The 24,410-nt window shown below is 42.7% G+C and overlaps 1 protein-coding gene across 4 annotated transcripts in view; it reads right to left on the reverse strand.

The window, feature by feature from the left end:
* Window positions 1–24,410, reverse strand: part of CAMSAP2 (calmodulin regulated spectrin associated protein family member 2) — a 180,900-nt gene that overhangs the window by 24,156 nt on the left and 132,334 nt on the right. For all 4 annotated transcript variants that reach the window (XM_075936675.2, XM_075936674.2, XM_075936676.2 and 1 more), the window contains 5 exons: window positions 22,117–22,210; window positions 20,849–20,942; window positions 4,196–4,278; window positions 3,303–3,372; window positions 161–2,372 (listed from right to left, as the gene is read on the reverse strand). In XM_075936675.2, the coding sequence (XP_075792790.2) occupies window positions 161–2,372; window positions 3,303–3,372; window positions 4,196–4,278; window positions 20,849–20,942; window positions 22,117–22,210 (2,553 nt within the window). The remainder of the gene's footprint in view (window positions 1–160; window positions 2,373–3,302; window positions 3,373–4,195; window positions 4,279–20,848; window positions 20,943–22,116; window positions 22,211–24,410) is intronic.

The following is a 24,410-nucleotide window of genomic DNA, read 5'->3' on the forward strand; positions in this document are numbered from 1 at the left end:
TGGAGTCACAATGGCTGACAGACACTTTTAAACACTATGTACAATTGGTCTCAGTGGAAAGTGGTTACTGAAAAGTCCTCTATGAAATAAAAAGCTCCCTTTTAAAAACTAAAATGTATCCAACAGAGTCTAGACTTATACACTGTTCTAATTCACCTACCTTAAAAAAGAATCCACAACACACTTTTTGGTCATCCTCGAATTGTTCTCTATCACTCTCACCTTCATATTTCTCAACAGATACTTCAGCCTTTTCTGGTGGTTTCAAATCTGAGAGGGAAACTTCAATTAGGTTAGCTGTTTTAGGAATCGTTGTTGGCAAACCAGGTTGGCTTAGCTGATCTTCATTTGGGGTGAGGCAGACAGTTTCTGTGATGGGCTGGGATAATACTTCAGAAACCTTAGATTCAAAAGGCTTGATCTCCCTTTCCTTCATTTTTTGTTCACATTTTTCCAAAGTCCCTTTTTGTTGTTGCTCTTTTGCTACATCCTCTGTAGATTTGACTTCTTTCGGAAGATTCCTTTTTGATTGAGGTTCAGAATTACGTTCTCCATCATCTCCAAAACACACAAATGATCTAGTCTGAATGGGAACCTGACTTGGAGAAAATCTTCTCAAACGAGGAAGACTATCCACAGAGCGTGGAGCAGTCAAAGTGCGATTAAAAGGTATTATTTTCAGTTCATTTGGCCTAGGAGTCCTTTGCATTTTTACAGGAAAAGAGGCATTCTTCCTATTAGAAGACTGTGGTGATTGATGAGTAGGACGAGGTGATTCCAAAGCAAATGATGCAATGGGAGACGCTGATCCTGTTTGCCTCGAAGATTTAAGCTCCCGAATTTGTTTCTGAGGTGAAGGTTGAGGAGGTGAAATAACCCAGGCCTGCTGCTCCCTCATTTGCATCAGCATCTCTTGCTGAAGGGACAGGCGTTGCATTTCCTGCTGTAGAAAATGTAGAGAAGCATTTAGCTTTTCAATAGATTTTGTGTATTCTAAAATATCCCCTTCATTTAAGGTTTCCTCTGAGGGGCTTGCTAAATTCCATTGCTTTTCAGCATCCGTAGCCATGCTAGGGGACTTTAACCACTTGGTCTGAGAATTTTCAGCACTTTCCTTTATTACCTCTTTAGTCTTACTAATCTGTTCAACTGGTTTTTGTGCGTCATTTTCTTTCAATCTGTTACTTTCAGTGAATACTTTTTCATCTTCAGCTCCGGCTGCTTCTTCTCGAAGAGGTGATATTCCATCACCTTTCTTTTTCACTACATTTAGGAATGCTGTCCTTCCCATTTTCTGCCTCTGCTTAGTAAAAGCAGCTTCCATTTTCTTCTTCTGTGCTTCTATGGCTCTCCTCTTTTCCTCTAGCTTCATCCTAAGATGGACCATTTCTGAAGCGAGCAATTGTGTAGTGTCTCTTCCTTGAGGAAGAGATGTTTCCTCAGGTATATGAGTCCAAGCAACGACATGAGGAATATTCAACTCAGAGCCTTCAGGGGTAGTTTTCTGAGAACTGCTTCCACTACTTCTACTATCCGGGTTATTCAATTTCCTGAATTTCTGCTCTGCAAAGCTAGTCATTTTGACTCCTGAGCTTGAAGAAGCACTGCTCCCAGCTTGTGATTTGGTACTTATTGAGCTTGGACAGGGACTTAATAGCTCCCTGTGGTTGCTAGCTCGTACATCATAATCTTGAAGGCATTTCGGTGGGTCTTCCATGTCAGAGTCCATGCTTACAGTATAATCTCTCAAAGAAGAATCTTCATCCATAGTTTCTGGAATATCTTCTGAAGGAACGTGTATTCCAGTGTCCGCTTCAGTATTGTCAGTCACAGGACTTAGAGCAACTTTTGTGTCTGTAATGATATCAGGATTAGGCTGGTTTAGTTTAACATTTGAATTCAAGATGCTAATTTCCTGGTTATGAAGAAAGAACCCATTTGTAATTTGGTCTGGCTGGATAACATTAGGAGATTTTTCAGTATCATGAATTATCTGCAAAGCCTCTTCAATGCTTGGAGTCTCAAGTTGATTGCCAAAATCATCCATAACTGCCCTGTTTTGCAGAGCTCCATTTGGAAGCTTATATTGGCGGTTTTCATTGGCATTCCTTTCATTTATGTTAAGAGGCGTGTTGGCCTTTGGTTCATTATGAGATATTATGTCCTTCTCTTCTTCAATATCTTGTGTTTCCTCTTCTCCATTTACTGGCTTGAAGGACAGGTTTTTCCTAATGTGTTTGGGCATGCGGTTGATATTTAGCATAAGGCCCTCATTACTAACAGATCTAGTAATTCCTCTGTTTGGAGTAGATATATTAATGCTGTTTTCATTATCAAAAGGGATGTCAAATGAAACTCCATGCACCGAAGATCTAAATGGAATTAAAATAAAGGAAGCTGTTAAACAATTAATTATTTAATACAAAAAATAAACATACATGTGAAAAATTTAAAATTGTAGTGCTTCATGTATACGAAGATAGAATTAACTTAATTTGCTAGCATTATGAAAATATAAAATTAAATCGAATGTAACATCTTATTCCGGCTCATGCTTTTATTGTTTATTCTATTTTCTTGTGTTAAATTATAAACACATGAATGCTTGTATTTTCATATGAAAAATATGCTTATACATTTTGGGCAATTTCAGAGATAAAAAAAATATTCCTGCCAACCTGTAATAAACTTACAAAATTTTAGGAATATAGGAACTGGTCATACTGAATCACATTAGTGGTCCATCTAATCTAGCATCCTTTCTTTCAGAAAGCAGCCAACACCAGGTGAACCAAAGGAAGGTACAAGCCGGCATACAGTAAGTAAGTGCTGAAGAAATTATCAGAAGGGGAATTTGTTCTAACTTATCAACTAGAGTCTGGTTTATACCTACAACGTAAGAGTTTATACCATATCCCCTCTATTTTGTTCTAAAATTTTCTCTCATCAGTCTTTTCTCATCCACAGAAAAGTACCGACTTAGCTCTTTATATGAATGACTTCCATTGGCATTTCCAGTATACTGTGTGCAGACAAATACATTTAAACCACTAGTTACAGTATGAAATATTGGAGCACCCCAATGTTAGCTCTTACAAGGTTGAAAAATTGACCAATTATTCCTACTTACTTTTCTATTAGTTAGTTTCTATTCAATGCTATTGCTTTACCTCTTACTTGGTGACAATTTGGTTTACTTAAAAGTTTCGTGACAAAGGCTTTTTTAAAGTTATAGATCAATATTGTTTAGTGCTTGATCCATAGTTATCTCTTAAAGTAGCTTCTATGCAATGATGTCTTACCTTTTCTCTTTGGGCCAGGTTCCTACATATCCATCCACATAAGACATAGATGTGGACCTTTTAATGACACCTAATAGAAATTAAAATAGAATATAATGTAACTAAGTTACAACTCATGGAAATTATTTTAAAATGATTTTTCCAAGTATCAAATTAATTCAGCAAATCAATTGGTTTGATTGCTTCAAATATTTCTACTGTAAACTATCACATTGTTTGAGTTTTTTGTTTTTATATAAAATTATTTTATTTTAATATAAATAAAAGTATGACAATCATATACATGAATTATCTCATATACACACAATACCCATCACTCAAAGAGATAAAGGTAAATTTATTGCTTAATACAATATTAAGTTAAAAATAACTGTTGAGAGCCATATTCCACTTGGAGCAGAAACTTCTTTACAAAACCCATTGTTTCAATCAGGGGCAGGCAAGAAGCAGCCTAGGGTTAGACTATAGCAGGCTGCCTGCACTTTATTTACCTGCGTGTCTGCAAGTACAGTCACTTGCTGCTCCTGTTGTCTGCGGATCGCCGTTTCCCACCAATGGGAGCTGCAGCAAGCAGTGTCCCAGGCCACGGCACTTCTTGTAGTTCCCATTGCCCAGCAATGGCGATCCACAGTTAACAGGATGTGTAGGTAAATAAAGCACCGGTGGCACACCAGCATTAAGCTAACCTTGACAAACCACTTCTGTCTTATTGCCCACCTCTGATCTTAAGAATGTGCTCATTATGAAGTTATAGGCCCAACCTTATAAGCTATCCATGTGTGCATCTCCCACAGAAATCAAGGGGAGTTCTGCATAAAGATATCCTGCAAGAGTATCAACAAAACAATATAGATAATATTTTGTCCCAAAAAACCACAGTGCTACGCTGTTACCTGGAGCAGCTGAATAAGGCTGATGGTATGTATGCCTAACAGGTAGAAGTTGATGAGATGGTGTAAAAGTTGGCCCCTCCACACTGTAAAGCAAAACAAATAAGTTTAAAAGTAATAAATAGAAGCTACAGAATCCAGCCAAACTTTGCATACTAGGACAGTACAATAAGTCATTTATGTTTTGTATGAGGGGTGTACATCTGGACAGGCCCGCTGACGGGGAGGGAGGGAGGGAGGAAGAGAGGCAAAGGGAGCAACTACCCTGGGGCCCAGCAACTGTGAAGTGTTTCTGGCTGCCATCACCAGAAACCTCAGGCCATTTAAGCTGCTGCTGAAGCGCTGTGCTGTGGTCTCTTGGCAGCTCCAAGGGCTAGGGAGGGAAGAGGAGGGAAGGGGTGGTGTGGCACACTCCAGGTGGTGTGGAGGGCTGGCTGCTCAGCCCCACCCATTCTGCCTTCCAGGAGTGCTGAGCTGCCCCCGCTCCATTTTGCCAAGGGCCTGGCATGGTGGTTGGCTGCCCCCTACAGCTTGGTGTAATTTTGTTCTTGAAATATTATTAATTTATTAGATAAAAAATACAAGCATCTTATTTACTACTAGAGCCAAAAGAAACCTGTGCAGAACTCAAAATAGAAACATTCCTGTAGTTTTCAAAAATACCTACTGAAAATGTTAGTTTTTATTGGCAAAATGTGTCTTTTCACTTATTCCATGCTGATGTTCTTCTCATGAAGGCCACTTCTTTAGGTTTGATTGTGGCAACACACAACATATAATGTAAATACAAACAAAGGCAGAGGTTTCCTGCTATCCACAGCAGAAAGAGCCTAAAGTAAACTAAAAAGGTACTTTTGTCACAAACCCCTCTTTTTTAAGTTGCTTTAACTTTCTGAAAATATTCCATTGGATCTAAAACTTTACATGCATTATAAGAAGATAGAAAAGAAAGAGGGTTCTATTATGGAATATCTTCACAAATATAACTGAGGTATTCACTATCATAACACTAATTACAAAGGATAGCGCTCTTCCTGCTGATTTTAACGACAGTTACAGATTTGTTTGATTAGGGAAAAGGGCTTTAGTAAACTAGGTGTTTTAGTCTAAAAAAGCTTTAGTAATTCAACTAGTTAATCCATATGCTGCCTTTGTTTCAGAAAGACAGATGGAAAACAGCGTGTGAAATGCTTCTAAAGTAGGAATGTAAAATAGGAAATAGGAATGTAAAATTCTGTTTAATTGGTTAAGTGGCTAAAAGTAAAGTTTAACCAGTTGACCAATTAAAGGAGGAGTGAAGGGGGGCATTCCAGCCTTGCTAGGCTGGATCAACCCGCCCCCTCCTGCTTCCCCTCCTCTGCTACAGGCAGGGGCTGCTCCAGTCCCTGCCTGTGGTGCATCTGCCTTGGACAGGGGCTACTCCATCCTGGATGGAGCAGCCTGTGTCTGTGGCAGGCCTTGCGGGGCTGGAGGAGCCCCATTGCCCATGGTGTGTGGGGAACTGCTTCAAGCTCCCATCGGTTAACCAGAACTGGTAAACATCACCTGTTAAGGGTGATGCTTACTGGTTAACCAGTTAACTTTTCAGTTCCCTAAAACCCAACTCGGCATATTGGATTAAATACTTGGTTTGGTATTCTGTCCTCATATGTGAAGAGGAAATCACAAACATTTTGTCCCATTTTCCAGTTACTAATCTTCAATCTACCTGGTTCTCCATGCATAGTTCCAACCATTTTTTTCATTCCGTTGTATATCAATAGAACTGATATGCAATCTAATTTATTTATATGGCATAGAGGTTTACAGCCTTATTTTAGATTTCAGTTTTAAACATGCCTGTTTCATACTCTAGGTGCCTGTACATTATTTCAGAAGAAAATTTTACTGGGAAAAGATCTGTAAAACATCCTATTAATCAGAAACAAAATCCATTGCTTAAAACCCAATGACATCATCCACTGAGGAAAAACCTGAGGGTGGCATGAGCTATTAATTTTCTAGCATTATACACCAAACTGTTATCTATTTATTTGCTACAAAGTACAAGTGCACTATTATCATACTGTAAGAAGTATTTTAATGATGAAAATTGACTCTACAATTAGATGATCAATTAGTGGGCTCATAATATTCCAACATAAAAACTATACTTAATCCTTACATAGACATGGAAAGTAGTCCTATTGCAATAATGAACCAGGACAACACACTATCCTATTATATACTATGTTGATGATGATTTGTACTACAGTTTGGATCCATTCTCCTGAAACAGACCTACTATAAATTCAGAATATGTGTCAAGGTATATATTTGAGGCAGCTTAACAGACATTACTTAACTCTTAAGTCATTATAAATAAAAGTAAAGCCTTATAAGATCTGGGATCTTTAGGGGCATTGTACAAATGGGATTTAAATTCTCTCTCAAAGCTTCCAATCAATCCTCTTCACTATGGAAGCCAAAGTCATCTAGACAGACAGATATACTTCATATCCAGTGTGTGGAATTCTGTATGGTCTTACAAAGGTGCTTATGTCACAAAAGGACTCTGTCAGAGCAGACATAAATCCCTTATGAAGGGCTCAATTGTTTTTTGTATAATTGCAAGCTATATACTTCCTTCTCCTGTGCTACTGATTCAGTTTTCAGCTAATATTAAAATAACTACAGTAGCAAAAAGTTCAATAATTTAAGCGTAAATGAAGCTATTTGATGTCTTTTCTGGAACTTATGAAGGCGATCCCTGAACAAGGATCCAATTCTCATCTCACTTGGACTACACCAGTGTATACCCAGCACAACTGTCAGTAGGGGACTGACTCCTGACTTACATCAGTGTAAAGTGAGAGAAGAATCAGGCCCTACCACCTAATGGTGGTAAGAAATATTATTCCCCGAGGGTATGTCTACACTAGCCCCCTAGTTCAAACTAGGGAGGCTAATGTAGGCATTCGAAGTTGCAAGTGAAGTCTGGGATTTAAATATCCCGGGCTTTATTTGCATCTTCCCGTCCGGGCGCCATTTTTAAAACCCCTTAGTCTGAACTAACTGCCCGTGGCTACACGCGGCAGTCAAACGTTAACTCGAACTAAGTCCTTAGTTCAAGTTAACTGTTACACCGCGTGTAACTAAGGACTTAGTTCGAGTTAACGTTTGACTGCCACGTGTAGCCGCGAGCAGTTAGTTTGGACTAAGGGGTTTTAAAAATGGCGCCTGGACGGGAAGACACAAATATATTTAAATCCCGGGCTTCATTTGCAACTTTGAATGCCTACATTAGCCTCCCTAGTTCGAACTAGGGGGCTAGTGTAGACATATCCTGACTGACAGGCTCTATGCTATTACTCAGAAGAAAATGAACAGGATTAACCAGGTTAGCTAAATAAAAAATATATACAAAATAGCCAACTAAAATGTTAATGTTATCATTCTGTGCCCCAAAGTCATAATCAATAAACCTATTGCCCATGTTGAAATGTGACTCTCATACAACACACGTTCCACTTCTGTTGAACTGAAGGCCTCCTCTGGCTCCATCAAAAGAAAGATTAAGCAGGAATAAGGTGCAATTCTCCACATCCACTGTACTGTGAGCAAGAGAACAAAATGGAAATACAACATACACTTACTCCACAACTGTAACTAAACTTAACTGGGAGACCTAAGTCAAAATGAATTTAAAGTTTTTAATATAAAAAAAACCCAAAATATGTAGTCAGTTCACTACTCTGGGCTCCCACTTATTTCACAATTAAGTATTTCCTCATAGTAAACTATGCCACATTTTGATTTTGCCTCAGTTAGGATTTCATAATTTTAAAAGCTAATATAAAGATGTGCCACCGTCTTTTCTGTTATTGTTCCTTTCACTTCACTTTCTTTACAACCTTTAGAAATATTTACTCTGGATTTCAGGACAACAATCTATTTTCTTGGCCTCACATATGCTGAACATACCTTAACATAGTTCAGTGTCTGCCAGCAAGAAAAACGTCATACCTGAGATTTTGTCCCAATTTCTATGTGTGAGTATAAATCCCAATCTGATATAATTATTCTACCCTTTAAAATCAGAAGTAGCATTATAAATTGTTTTCTGAAAGCACCCATCACCACAATATTTAAGTGCATTATCAGTATAACAAGGTTTTATTCTTTGCTCACAAGTCCAAAAACATGATATTTAGTACTTCAAGAGGCTCTTCCATTGAGGCACCCATTCCTCTGCTTTAAATGGCTAGTTCTTCTTCAAGTGATGTCCCCATGGGTGGTGGCTCCACTGTAGGTGTTGGGTCACCTCAGCGCCATGTATCGGAGTTTTGCACAGCAATAGTTGGTTGGGCCGCACATGTGTACCAGGTACCTTGTGCCATTCACGCCTGTTGCTTTGCGCGCGCAGCCCAACCCCTCCTCAGTTCCTTCATTGCTGCCCTGGCTGTAGACAGAACTTCAAGCTGCCCTCCTCAGAGAGCTACCTCACAGTTTTAACTGCTTCAATCAGTCCTTTTTCTCCTTAGTTTTTAACATTTTTCAGCCTTTTTAAGCTTAGTCATTCTAGTTCTATGGTTTCTTTTTGTCTGATTTAAAAAAAAAAGGAAGGGGGAAAAAAGCAAGCCTCAAAGCCAGTGGCTCTGCCAAAAAAAAAAAAAAACCATAATATTCTAATCAAATAAATAACAACAATAATGTACAATGAACTATGCCCAGCTCCCCAGGTTTCAAGAAATGCAACACATGCCGAGAGGCCATGCCAGCCTCTGACGGATACTCCTCATGCATTTGCTGCTTTGATGAAGGACATATTCCACAGAAATGTCTTCACTGCAGCAAGCTAACAGCCTGGGCTCGCAAAGAAAGGGAGCTGCAGCTCATGTGCCTCTTCAATAAGGCTCTTCAGCCTTTGGCTGCCGGGGACTTCATTGCTTGTCTCAAGCTGCCCAGGGCAGAGAAACAGCGCACAAGTTCACCAGTGCCCAAGCCTGTGTCAAAGAAGAGACTTTCCCGTGCTAGGTCTCTAGTGCCTTCTACCTTCGGAATCGGACATAGCCGGCCTGCCAATACCGCGGAACTGAAGGACCTCTGTGAAACTATTGCAGCACTGGTAACTCCAGCAGGGGACCCTTGGCACCCAGCAAACAGAAGTATACAGACAAGCCCTCATCAATGGCACCAGCAACACCAACTACTCAACCTGGTGCTGACGAAGGCTCAAGGAAAGCTGAACCATGCCTGTCCTTCCCCAAGCCCAGAACTGACTTTTTTGCCAGCACTGCTATCACCATCACTGGTGCCGCGTTCACTGGCACCTAGGCAAAGTCCACCACACTGCTGTAATATTTGTCATCATATGACCCCAACTAGAACTTCAAGGTGGCTTTCCCCATCTCTTCCCCCGTCCTTCAGGGACTCAATTCATTCTCTATGGTCGCCATTGCCGCCAGTCAGAAGTATCTCTCACAAACGTTTCAGTGTTTTCTCCTCTAGGGATTCTTTCCTGACCAGATTGTACTATGATAGGTATAGACACTCTTTTTCCTATCTGCCATCTCGGAGGACCGAGTGGAGGTACCTTCCATGTCATTACTATCACTGGTCTCCATGTTGCAGATGTTCTGTTTCTTGCCACTACTTGAGTGCCCCCTCCCACACCATCCTCCAGGTAACCTCCTCCTTCACCGCATTTGCACGCTTCACCAGCACCACCTCAGCGAGACATAGAGGGCCAGCTTACAGATGAGAACATTCAACAGCCAGACACCTCCCCTACAGACCAACCTTCATCATCTCCAGACGAGGCATTTGTACTGGGACAGGTTTCCCCTGTCAATGACATTAAGCAATTTCAAGAGCTGTTCAAAAGGGTAGCTACTACCTAGCAAGACCAACTCACAGAGGTTGCTGGAAAACAGCATAGTTTACTTAAGACCAACTAAAAAGTAAAAATAGCACTTCCTATTGACAAAGGTATTATGAAGTCCGCTGATGAAATATGGCAAACACCTGCACCCCCCACCAATAAGCAGGCAGATAAAAATACTTTGACCCTTGATTTTTAAGGGCTTGATTTTTTGTTTATTCACCCTCAGCCTAATTCGCTTGAAGTCGACGCCGCACAACAATGATCCAAGCTTCCACAATACAATAACACACTGCAGGATCAAGAGTCAAAACATATGGACAAAAACGTATGGAAGAAAAGTTTATTCTTTGTTCATGTTGTTGCTTCATATTACAAACTATGCTGCTCTTCTTTCAAATCATGACACTGATAACTACTCCCAGTTAACTGAGCTGATGGAACATCTTCCAGAAAGCAAGAGGCCTATACTCAAGTCCATAGTGCAAGAAGGATACACGACAGCCCACACATTCCTCCAAATATCAATGGATGTCACGGACATGGCAGCAAGGTCTACAGCTACATCAGTTGTTATGCATAAAGCCTCTTGGCTCCAATCTGCTGGGGTTCCCAAAAAGCTGCAAGGGAAGGTGGAGGACCTACCCTTAGATAAAGAAATCTTTGTTTGCCACCAAAACAGATGAGGTTCTTCATTTTAGTAAGGACTCCCAGACCACTCTCAGAACGTTGGGGATGTATACCCCACCATCCACACCTCTCCATCCACATGAACGGCAACGAGACTTCACATATTCGAGAAATCACAACATATCTTTCGATCAGAGCCACTACAGGTCAAGAATGTAGAGGAAGAGGCAACAAAACAACCGTCCTTCCATTCCCCACAACAACAAGCAGCAGATTTGAAGTCTTGGTTGGGGCCTGCATGACCTCTCTCACAGATATCTTAACTATCGCTCTCCTATATTTATCATTGCTTATGCCCCTTTTATCACCAATGGGCTTCCATCACAACTGACTAATGGGTTTTAGAAATACAGCCAGTCCCCGAGTTGTGAACGGTCGACTTACAACCGTTCACATTTACGATCGAAGCTGTCGTAAATGGCGGCCCGAGTTACGAACGCGATCCACGCTTACGAACAGCGCGGTCGCGTGTAACTCTATGGGGTCCGACTTACAAACAAACCAAGTTACGGACCAATTGCTTGATCCATAACTGGTTCGTAAGTCAGGGAGAGGCTGTAATCAAAGCCAGTTACTCTATTCTTTTGCTTCTTCCACCCTACTCACCCCTTCCATCCCTCTTCAGGGACCCCCCCCCGCCATGAGGACCCAGAGGATGGAGACCCATCCTAGACTTATGAGAGCTCAATACCTCAAAAAGCAGTGATTCCAGATGGTCACATTAGCATCTATTATTCCAGCACTGGATGAAGGAGACTGGTTTGCAGCCTTCAACCTGCAAGATACTTCCTTTCATGTAATGATACATCCTTCTCACAGACGATTCTTCCATTTCACCATTGCATCTGAACATTTCCAATATTGTGTACTATCAGTCAGCTCCTTGCATTTTTTCCAAGATGCTAGCGGTTGTCGCCACCTTTTTTGTCATCAGGGTTTGATTACCTTCCCCTATCTTGACGACTACCATATAAAATGGACATCTCCAGAAGAGACCATTCACATGATATCCACAACAAAAGATCTATTCTAATCCTTTGATCTTTTTATCGACAACAAAAAGTCTACTCCTTAGCCGACTCAATCCATAGAATTAATTGGTGCCCACCTAAGACTCTACTCGGGCTCATGCCTACTTACCAACTCAGAGATTCCAAGTGGTTCAGGGTCTTGTCACTGTACTTACCATCAGCCCTTTAGTTACGGTCCTCATGTGCCTACAACTTATGAGCCACATGACTGCTACTATCTATGTAGTCCAGAATGGCAAACTACATATAAGGTGTCTAACACTGGGTAGCCTCCATTTACATCCCATCTAAACACTGTCTCTCTATCCTCCAACGTCCTTTCCTCCTTCAAGGGGTGGACAAGTTCCAACCACCTACTGGCAGGGGTACCTTTCCAACACACTCAACCATCCACACAGATCAAAACCGATCTTTCAGTGCCAGGTTGGGGAGCCCACCTAGACAGTTTTTCCATTCAAGGCCACTGCTGTGAACATGATAAAACTTTACACGCAAACATTCTGGAGCTTGGGGCAGTTTTCAATGCCTGCAAACATTTTTGAACATGAACAACAAATCATGCAGTCAGAATTCTGACAGTGTGTCAACAACGTATTATGTCAATCGTCAGGGCAGAGCTCAAAACTGCTCATTCTGTACCAAAGCAGTCTGCCTTTGGAACTGGTGTATTGCCAACAACACAACACTAACAGAGGCGTGCCTGCCCAGCATTCACAATACCACAGCAGACTTTTTGAGCAGACATTTCATGATAGACCACAAATGGCAGATCAACCCCCACATCATCACATCTATCTTCCGTATGTGGGGATTCCCTCAAGTCGACCTTTTTGCTACCATGACAACACAGTATATCCCAACTGTTGTTCCAGAGCAGGCATTGAATGGGGGGGGGAGGGGTTCAGCAATGCTTTCTTCATCCCTTGGAAGACCTGCCTTCTCTATGCCTTTCCTCCAGTTCCACTCATCTCGAGAACGCTCAACAAAATCAGAAGGGACCATGCCCGGGTAATCCAGCTAGCTCCTGCATGGCCCAGGCAGATGTGGTATCCCTTTCTATTTGAATGTCCCTTTGATGCCCCTGTCCCCAACCTTATTGACCAGATCTCTTGCCTCAACATGACAACACCCATCTGCACCTCAGCTCTCAGAGCCTTCACTTGAGAGCCTGGCTCCTCACTGGTTTCAAGATGCCAAAACACGATGTTCCAATAAAGTAAAAGGAGTCCTTCTCCACAGCAGATGTACTACTACCCGCACCATCTATCTTCATAAATGGAAAAGATTCTCTGCATGGTGCAAGCGAAAGCAGATGGACCAGTAGGGTCCACTTTCTCATCTTAGACTTCATTCTTGACCTGAAACAGTCCAACTTGTCCCTCCCCTCTCTCAGAGTACATCCAGACAGCAATCTTCTGTTGGAATAGGCTACACAATTTACGTAGACGTCCGGGCCGGCCTTAGACCGATTGGACCGATTTGGGCCCCGTGCCTAAGGGGGCCCCGCGCCCCTGCACCCAGAAGTGCCGGCGAATTACAGAGCCGGAGCCCTGCTCCACCACTATGCGGAGCTGGGTCTCTCCCCCGGCTCTGCCTGGAGCGGGCCCCGGCCCCCCCTGCCGATCCTCCCAGCCTGTCCTCCCACCCTGCCCCCAGAGCGTCCCCCTCGGCCCTGAAATGTCCCTGCCGCACACGGCTCCTTCCCCCCGCCTGCTGCTGTCCATGCGCGGTGTTGCACGTGGGCAGGGAGGACGCCCGGGCCGTGACGTGACATCATGGCCTGGGATTCTGAAACTCCTGGGAAGCGCATTGCGGGGCCTCGCTGGCCCTGGGTTCAGCCTCCAGGGCCTGAGCGTGGACTCCGGCCCTGCAACGGGGAAGGCAGAAGGTAGGGAACACTCGTGCGGCGGCGGGAAGGGAGAGAGAGGCGGCGGTGGGGGGGGGGAGGGAAGGGAAGGGGCTTGGGCAGAGAAGAGGAGGTAGAGGGGGAGGAGTAGAAGGAGAAGGGGCTTGGGCGAGGGGAGGGGAAGGCACCAAGAGACAGGGGTGTAGGAGAGACAAATGCCAGGGGGCAAAGTGCAGACAATGAGGGAAAGGGCAGGAAGGGAGGTGTCAGTGAAAGGGGGGACAGGGTGATGCTCGGAGAGGGGAAGAGAGGGGAAGGGCATTAGGGACTAAAGTGGGAGGTGCTGGGTGAAGGCTTGAAAAGAGGGGTGGGCATGAGAAAAGTGGGGATGGAGCAAGTCATGTGTGAGGGCACAGAGGGGCAGGAGGGGAATGGGGCAGAGAGTGGTGAGGGGGTTGGTATCAGGGAAAAAGGGGGCAGGAGAAGTAAGGGAAGGGGGAGGCACCTGGAGGTTGCAGGGCTAAGGAAAGGGTGCAGGTTCCAGGGAATTCTGGTGAAGCAGAAGGGCAGACACCTGCAGGAGAGGGACCAGCACCAGAGGAGAGAGGCAGGGCAAGTGTATAGAGAGAGGTGTTAGAAGAGGGGTAGCTCACATGATCAGAGAGTGGCTAGTGGAGGAGTGGGTACAGGGGGAGAGAAGGGCTGGTGGAGGGGGGCAGGTCGCAGGAGGGCTGAGGGCAGTGAGAAGGGCAGGAGTCAGGACAGCAGAGCAGGGTGAGTAGTTGGGGGGCAGCAGGCACCAGGGGAGATGATGGCGCAAGGAGAGGAGACATGACAGCAGAGAGAAAAGGGAAGGTTTATAAAATATTTATTAATAACATGGTATGCTGCCCACGGCCAGTTTGTTTGCGCCCCATGGTGCAGTTTCGGTTTATGTGGGGATCAACACATGGCCGGCGAGTGAGAGCCGAAACAAAAAAATAGTCAGTGTAATGATCTGCTGTTGATGTGTGTTTCAGTAGTTAAATTCTTGCACTGTCATTGCTCATGAAAAGTGCTGTCACATGGGTAGAAATCGGGTAAATATTGCATTTTATTAATATCAGCAGAACTGACTTAAATGGGGCTTGTGTGTTGTGTAGTCTTGCCTTAATCTTTGTATTCATGCCTGTCAGTGTGAGAAGCTATTTGTATATATTTGCTTGCATATGCAACCACACTTAAGTTGAGGCCCTCAACACGTTCTGTAAGTATCAGTGTGGCCCCTGGGGCTTCCAAAGTTGAGTTAACCTAACTCATCCCTGACAAGTGTCTATCTAACCTGGTTTTAAATATCTCCAGTGATGGAGATTCCGCAATCTCAGTAAGCAATTTGTTCCAGTGTTTAGCCACCCTGACAGGCAGGAAGCTTTTCCTAATGTCCAACCTAAACCTCCCTTGCTGCAATTTAAGCCCATTGCTTCTCATCCTAACTTCAGAGGTCAAGCAGAACAACTTTTCTTCCTCTTCCTCATGATACTCTTTTAGATACTTGAAAGCTGTCTCATGTCCCTTTTCGGTCTTCTCTTTTCCAAGGTAAACAATGTCAATTTCTTTAGCCTTGCCTCATATCTCATGTTCTCTAGACCTTTCATCATTTGTGTTGATCTTCTCTGGACTTTCTCCAGTTTCTCCACGTTTCCTGAAATGTGGCGCCCAGAACTGGACATGATACTCCAGCTGGAGCCTAATATAGATGGCTCATTCCCTGCCTAGGGAACATGAGACTGGGGGGGTTAATTTCCAACCCTCCTGTTTATTCTTTTCCTAAGCCAGGAGGGCACGGTAGTTCTGATGGGGGCTCTGCAGGAAGGCAGCCCACACTGCCCCCTTCCTGAAACCTTGTGCAAGTGTTAAACAGCTGTCCAGCCCACCCTAGAGGTGACTGCATTTCAGCGTGCCTGAAGCAACACTGCACCAGCATTGGACAGGAGAATGGCTCTGGGGTATGGCTTGTTGCAAGTGTCTCCCTGCAGCAGATATAGACACATCACTGTATTAATCATTCTCTCATTGAAGTTTTTAGCTTTGTATTGAGTCCTTTTACATGGAAACTTTGTATTGCGTCTCAATAGAATAGTCCCTAGGACAAGTGAGGCAGAGACTGTCCCTGTGGGGTGAATGAGGTGGGAATGGATAAGGCGGAAGGTGAGCACCTCTGGGCAGTTGCAAAGGTTGGAGAGGGGATGGAAGTCAGATCCAAGATCAATGAGCCCTGGGAAGTGGGCCCATTGAAAGGAGACTGGACCTGTGGATGCCTTGGGGGTCTGCAGCAAGGGCCTGCTTTGGGAAGCCCCATCTTTGGAGGTAAATGTGGCAGCATTGAGACACCACCCAGAAGCTGGCAGACACTAACTGCAGAGTCATGGGATGGCTCTCACAGATCTTGCACATGCATAAGATGATAGATCTGCAGGAAGGTGGCGGGGAACGGCGGGCTGTGGCGTAGTGAGTGGGCCGGAGGGGTCAGTTGCCTCTGGGAGAAAAATAATATAAAATTTAGTTAAAAATAGATGTCACACATTTTTAAAAGGAATACCATATCTCCTGCTTTTGTCTATTTTTTTCTCTTTAGGCCCCCTGTTAAAATTTTCAAAAGCACTTGAGTGACTAAAGTCATTTTTGAAAATTGGATTTGGAAATCTAAGCTCAGATTTTCAAAGGTAATTAAGGTCCAAAAGAGACAGTTGCCAACTCGGATCTTCAAAGATATCTATCTGATCTTTACACACTTTTGAAAATCTGGTCACAAGTGTCCTAGTCAGTTCTGAATGTGAGATGTAGGAGCCCAGTCCTAATTTCTTCAGGCTTTTTTTTTTTTAATTTGAACATGTATCTACACTAATTCCCCTCCTTTCTCTCTCACTATCCAATAAATGCATGGATCAAAATTATAAGTGTTTTGTGACTCTGCTGACTTGAGAGTGGAAAGATTTCATATTGTCATGTATGATTCCTGGTAACCAATCTCGAATATGAAAAACTAGGTTGATTTGAATTCAGTTCCTCATTTGCAGTTATCTCATTAGAATGTTTAGTGGAGAAGATATTTGTGTGTGTGTGTGTGTATATTTTTATTTATACTGTGGGCAAAGCATGGGTTCACAAGAATTCCTCCATTGTTTTACCATGAGTCTCAAAACATTTGGTGTTTTTCTAAAGGCCTGGAGTCAATTGATTATGTAGGAATCTCAGCTTTCATTTTTAAAAAGTTCTCTCTGCTTCTGGGCCTTACACCTAAGGAGGAAAGCTTTAAAACACGAACCCTAAATACTCAAACAAAAGGCCAATAAAAATCCAACATGTATTATTTTTAAAATATCTTATGATTTGTAGACAATTCTCATAACTTTGTGTAGGCATTCCTTGTGATTTTTGGGTTGGCAATACTGCTCTTTGGTGAATTTAGAGAGGTTTCTCCCTTCAGTTTCCCTTTCCACCTTCCTTTTTTGTCACAGGTCATCAGAGAATCAGAGAGACAATGGAGAGTAGGGTGAGTCCATGACTATGGTTAATGACTGGTCAGGGTGACTAACTTATCAGCCAGTGATCTGAATGAGCTATCTACTGCCATCTGTTAATCAACTGTCACATCTAACTGAAAGTCACAGAAGATGGAAACAGGTTTTATTTCTGGTGGTGTAGAGTCTATTTGGGAATCCTCAGTTATATCTGACCCTTTACATCCAGTGTTTAAAGGCAGAGCTGACTAGAATCAATTGAGAGTCCTTGTCTTGTCTCAGTGATCGCTTCAGCAAAAATCATTGATAAAATCTTGTATAGACTGACCTTGGACACAACATGCAGGAAATGTGTTGAAGGGCAGTGCAAAGGAGGCAGTGGTGTGGTGAGGTACCATATTACCTAGTGAAATCATTGGTGCTGAAATCAAGTAGTGGGGGCAAAAGATCTATCTGGCTTCAAGATTAAACTAGATCTGGCTTCAAGATTAAACTAGATGGGTTTATGAAGGGGATGGTTTGATGAGATAACATGATCTTGGTAACTAATTGACCATTCATTATCAGTGGGAAATAGGTCAATGGAGGAATGATAGGACTTACTAGAGAACTTTCTGGGTGTCTGGCTGATGAGTCTTGCCCACATGCTCAGGGTTTAGCTGATCGCCATATTTGGGGTCGGGAAGGAATTTTCCTCCAGGGTAGATTGGCAGAGGCCCTGGAGGTTTTTCGCCTTCCTCTGTAGCATGGGGTACAGATCACAGCTAGAGGATTCTCTGCATCTTGGGGTCTTCAAAGTATTTGAAGGCTTCAATATCTGAGATATAGGTGAGAGGATTATTCTGGGAGGGATGGGTGAGATTCTGTGGCCTGCACTGTGCAGGGGGTCAGACTAGATGATCATAATGGTCCCTTCTGACCTTAAAGTCTACGAGTCTATCATTAAGGACTGGAACTTGACCACAGAACTGACACTTTCTTAACAAAGACTCCATTTTTGCTATTTAAAAAGTAAATCAATGTAACCGAAAACTGCAACGCTCTCTGGTAACTTTTTAAAAATTAAACTTTATTGAAAAAATTGGATAGTTTGCAATTGCAAATATTTGACCTACACTAAAGGCAACTGATTTAATTTTGTGTAAAATTTTGTATAATAAAAGATGGCGTTTTTTTTTTAAATGTTCAACTTCATTGGTATACGTTTTGATCAGATCTACTTCTGATGTGATATTTGTGTGTGGTTGTGGTTTGTGTGGGTGGTTTGCTCAACAAAAAATCCTGGGGGTGGGAGGTCCCGCCAAAATGGTTCAAATTGGGCCCCGCACTTCCTAAAGCCAGCCCTGGTAGATGTACACTCAGGGTGCACTTAGCCACTATTAATATATTCCATCCACCAGTCCAGGAACACACTATTTTTACTCATCCAGTAACTAGATGATTTTTGAAGAGCCTCCAAAACCTTTCCTCACCATCCAGACCTCGCCCATCTTCATGGAATCTTGAACTACTTCTCAACACGTTGACCAGACCTCCATTCAAACCTCTAGCTACCTGTCCTCTACCCATTATGACAACCAAGGTGTTATTCCTCTTTGCAATAACATCTGCATGTAGAGTTAGAGATTTTGCTGCCCTTACTGCGGCTCCACTGAACACGGTTTTTACTAAAGACTCCGTAATTTTACGTACTCATCCATCCTTTCTACCAAAGGTCTCATCAGACTTCCACATCAATGAGCCGATCGGTCTCCAGACGTTTTACCCTAAACCATACTGATCTTCAAGGGATGTCCTGCTCCATACTTTAGATGTTCATAGGGCTCTTGCTATTACATTGACCACACCAGAGACTTTGCACTTCACGACTGTTTTGTCTCAGTAGCCAACCAATTTAAGGGCAAGCCACTTTCCTTACAACATATATCCAAAACTATTGTAGCCTGCATCACATAATGTCATGCCTTACGAGGCAAAACTCTCAATTCCACCTACAGCTCATTCCACAACAGCAGTTTCTACCTCCACGGCCTTTCTGTGAGGCGTCTCACTCAGAGACATTTGTTCAACTGCCACGTGGTCTTCAGATCATACTTTTATGAAACACTACGCGATTCTTAAAAACTTTGCTAATGATACCTCAATAGCCACAGCAGTATTGTCCGCTGTCAACACCAGGTGATTCTGAAGTCTGCCGTCTGGCTTATAATTCACAACTGCTACAACGTCACCTAGAGTGGAGCGCCCACAGGGACATCACTCGAAGAAGAAAAGGAAATTACTCACTTTGTGCAGTAACGATGGTTCTTTGAGATGTGTGCCCCTGTGGGTGCTCCACTACTCACCCTCCTCCCCTTTCTTCAGAAGTGTTTTCTCTATTTTTGTTTCTTATCTAGATACTCAGGAGTACACGAGAAACTGAGAAAGGGTTGGGCCACGTGTGCGAAGCAACAGGTGTGAATGGCATGAGACACTTGGGGTATGTCTACACTAGCCCCCTAGTTCGAACTAGGGAGGCTAATGTAGGCATTCGAAGTTACTTCACGAGGAGTAATGGTAGTTTGAATTAGAGATCCTAATTCGAACTACCTACTCCGTGCCGTGTGTAGCCGCGGGCACGGAGTTCGGACTAAGGGACATTTAAAAATGGCAGTGCCCGGAAAGATGCAAATGAAGCCCGGGATATTTAAATCCCGGGCTTCATTTGCAACTTCGAATGCATACATTAGCCTCCCTAGTTCAAACTAGGGGGCTAGTGTAGACATACCTTGGTGTGTATGCGCAGCCCAACGAGCTACTGCTGTGCAAAACCCTGATCTGCAGCGCCAGGGCAACTCGACACCTACAGTGGAGCACCCACAGGGGCACACATCTTGAAGAACCATCGTTACTGCACAGGGTGAGTAACTTCCTTTTCTAAGTCACTATTTTAAGAGCACATACTGCAAGAATATAAAAAAAGCAAAGCAAATAATTATTTTACATAGCAGCATGTTTAAATAGGGATGCTGGGATAACATATATTCAAGTTTGGAGGCTGCTGGAACTGAACCAACTGACTAGTTTGAATGTTGAATTTCCAGATGTAAGGTTTTTTTGTGGTACAGAATGTTAGTACACTGGTGACAGAGTTCAATCCTCTATATTGTAGTTCATAAGTAACTACATTTATTATTCCTATTTTAGTCCCTACTGGGCAGATGATGATGAACTGCAATCTCTCTGAATAGTCCCCGTCCTTTGAGGTGCTACGTATATTCATTTCCCTCCATTTAAACGAGAGCTGTGTGCCTTCATGACTTGCAAAACTGATTATAAGAAAGTGAAGCCTAAATAAACTGGAAATGCAGGTAGTAGATCTTATTGGTCTGAGGCACACTGAAAGAGTTATGTGTGACAGGCTTCTATATTACAAGCAATTCTTGTTCTAGCCAAACTACCGGTCTTGCATTTCTATAACTAAATTTATTATCAGAATATAACTAATTTTCTCAATCTTTTCATATGTACTCTTACACAGAATGAAAAGAAATCCAGGGAACCAGGTTCAGAAAATTCTATAATAATTGTTAACAGCCTTTTGCTTTATGTTTACAGAATCACGTATAAGAAATTTGGCTCATATTTGGTAATACACCCTCCAGACATTTCTAAAAAGGACATATTTGTGCTTGATTTGAGTGGAAGGGAAAAAATGTAAAACAGTACTGAAGAGACTGATATTACCTGGCTATAAAGTCAGAACCACATGAACTATCCATAACATTTCTTCTATTAGCATTCAAAATAGGAACAGAAGATGCATCTTTCACAGGTTCAGCTGTAACAGAAGACAAAACTTCCACATTATTTTCGTTTATCATGCAGTTAAAAACCTTATCAACAAAGCTGGCTGAAATATTTTGACAGTTTTTTTTTATTCCATAAGCTTACAAAAAGGAATAGGTTTTTTAAAACGTATTCAATTTTTAAAATGGAAAATCTTCATTTTTTCCCTTTGCCCTTCTTCAGTTCCCTTTCCCCCATTTTACCACTGAAAAGGGGAAGAGGAAGAGTTGGAGGCATAAAGACATCTTGATAAATAAGAAAAAAACCCTGTAAAAGCCATGAAATGTTTTTTTCAAGAAATGTTCGAGGAAAAATTGATTTTTGCAAGTTTCTCATTTTGAAAAAGGATATTTTTCTGACAAATTATTTTTGTTCAATATTTTTACTCTGTTTAGTAAAAATAATATTTGAGCTACATCGTAACTTTGTGCCATTTAAATGACCTTTTCCAGATCTTTTGTCTATTTTACAGTTTGTGCATACAAACAAGAACTGTGATCTTAGGTCTCCATGCCAAGATCATGGTACTATAGCATATAATCTTTGCCTTGCCTCCACAGCCTCTAAAAGATCTGCCTGAGAGGCAGATTTATCAGTCTGAAAAATTGCTGAAGAAAGATTGTGCCTGAAATGAAGTTTGTTATGCAGGTGAAGAGTTCTGTCATCCCTGCCTGCAGCTGTCTAATCTGTTAACCACTCTTCCTTCCCTGAGTTATTTTGCTTTTGTATCTCATTCTCAGCAGTAAAAGACTGTGTGTGTCAAATTCTGCCCTCGGCTATGTCTACAAAATTCCACTGCTTTTGTAGGACTTGCACAGATAAGTGAGTGGAATTTAAGTTTCATCTAGATTACATCAATGTAGTTACAACTAGGCAAATTTTTGTAATCTAGAGGAGACTTAACATGTCCGATGATGATGACAGACATGTCAAGGAAGAGGAATCCACCACATTTCAGCTTTGTTGGTTCTTGAAAAATACATTCAAATTTCATAGAAGGAAGGTTTTCTGATTACACAGATACTTTCAGCACTTTAAAGGGCTAGTTTGTAGCCAACCTCTGTGAACTGAATTGCAGATAAAATCTGTTTACACTATAGAAATCTGAACTCTATGGGCTTATTCTGCACTAGTTAAAATGACATCAAAATCAAATACTTAGTTACCTTGGGGATTAATGACAACACGTGGCTGTACAAATGAGGGCTTCACCACTTCAAACCACCAGAAAAGTTCTGCCATGAACACCAAATAATTACTCTACAAAAAAATCAATGAAATTTAGGTAAAGATAAAACCATTCAAATCTTAATCCTAAATAAAATATATATAACATTCAGAAGAGGTCTCCATATTTTGTCCAGTTTTCATTACCAAACCTGTTAAAGTACTTAGATTAGCAGTGTCTATATGTATTTTAGGCTGGTAGCAAAACCTATTATTAAGGTTGCCTGATACTTCCCATTATAAGACCCTTTTTATAAATTTACAAATGTCATCTGGATTAATTTTTTCCATGCGGTGTGTCTGATCGAGGCTGAATTTTACTGTAAAGTTTCATCAAAACAGTTCTCAGTCATGTCTGAGAATTAGGCTATTGAAACATATATTTTGCCCATATTAAAAAATTCTGATGACCTTGTCTCTGGACCTCTTTAGATCTTCCATCTTGAAGCAAGGCCTTGAAAATTGACAGGTGATAGTTGACGTGTCAGAGCTTTTCAGTTTCTCTACGTAATTCCGTTAAACTTTGGCCAACTTACAGGCTCTTGGAAAAATCGCACTTAACACATGCTCATTGGGGAGCTGCTAGAGCAGGGGTGCGCAAATACCAGCCTGTGGGCCAGATCTGTCCACCAGGGTTAGTCCCTCGTGTGCCACCACTGCTATGTTTACCTGTGCTTCTGCAAGTATCACATGATCGCAGCTTTCGTTGGCCATGGATCGCCATCCGCGGCGTCCCACTCTGCGCTGCTTCCTGCTGCTCCCATTGGCCGTGAATGGCAGATCTGCAGCCAAGAGCTGCAATCACCTGATATCTGCGGAGGCGCAAGTAAACAAAGTGGTGGGGGCCTGCCAACTGCCCCCCCTGTGCTAAAGTGCTGCAGCTCAAAACTCCAAAGATTCCATCTGCACTGGGAATGTTTCAGCTCAGGGATGAGCAGGACATTCCCTGCAATTGTCAACAGGGCCTGCTGCAAGCATGTACTTGGGCTAGGCACTAACAGACAGCAGAGAGCTTGCCACTTTTGAAGTCTCAATGATTCCCTCCTCATTCCCCACCCTGCAACACAGAGGAGGGAACTGCCTTATTCAAATGTGGAGAGAATAAGAGCCAGACTGGAGAGAACAGAGAAGTTAGACTCAGGCCATATCTACACTATGAGATAAGGCTGAATCTATTACATATGATTTCTGGTCACCTGATTTTTCAAAGTCGATGGTCCATGTCCTCACCGCGTGCAAGAATTCAATGTAGTTTGAAGTATTGTGTCCCCATTAGGGAAACTGCTGTCGACTGAGTAATGCATTGTAGGTAGATTTCCCTCAGTTCTTGTGCTGCTTTTCATGCTAGATTATGCTCTCAGTGCATACTGGGACCAAAAAACTCTGCAGTAAATGGTTATGGGCTCATCATCAGTGTCCCATAATACGCTTATCTACTCCCTCCCCCCTTGCTTGAGATCAATGGGAAGCAGTCTTTTTCCTCCCTTTTTGGCCTTGGTTGCCCATGCAGACATCATAGCAGTGCAAACATGGCCTCCCTCAAGGATCCCGTTGTGCCTCAAACCACTGTGATGTTGATGTCTACCTTGGTGTGCCTAATGGTGCAGTATTTTGAGAGCTAAGCATGGCACACCAGGAAGAGGATGAAGGGGGCAATCTCCTCCCTCTAGGAGTCTCATGGGCAGGCTACACAGCAAGCCCTTGCATTCAGGAAAAATGGAACTGCAGCCAACAATTGACATTGGGACACCAGTTCCGGTGCTGAGAGACAAACACAGACTAGTGGGTCTGCATAATGCGTCAAGTACGGGACAATCAGCAGTGGCTGCAAATATTGGCCTTGCACATTCAGAATTTTTGCAGCCACTGCTGATTGTTCCGTACTTGAAGCATTATGCAAATAGTTTTCCTCTGACCTGAACTGCAGGGACACCACAATGAGACCTGCTCTGACCGTGAAGAAGCATGTGGCAATTGTCCTGTGCAAGCTTGCAACACCAGACAGCTACCGGTCAGCTGGGAATCAGTTTGGAGTTGGGAAATCTACAGTGGGGGCTGCTATTATACAAGTAGCCAAGGTGATCAATATGATTCTGCTACAGAGGGTAGTGACCAAGGTCCCTCTGTGTGGCAGCACAGCCTCACAGCTGCTTAATGAGCCCCCCCCCCCTCGGGGGCTCAGGGCTCTACCTACAGAGCTACCTGACTAGGAGAGGGGCACTTCTCTCTCAGC

Source organism: Pelodiscus sinensis, chromosome 9 (assembly GCF_052426305.1).
Source record: "Pelodiscus sinensis isolate ZL-2025 chromosome 9, ASM5242630v1, whole genome shotgun sequence".
NCBI lineage: Eukaryota > Metazoa > Chordata > Testudines > Trionychidae > Pelodiscus > Pelodiscus sinensis.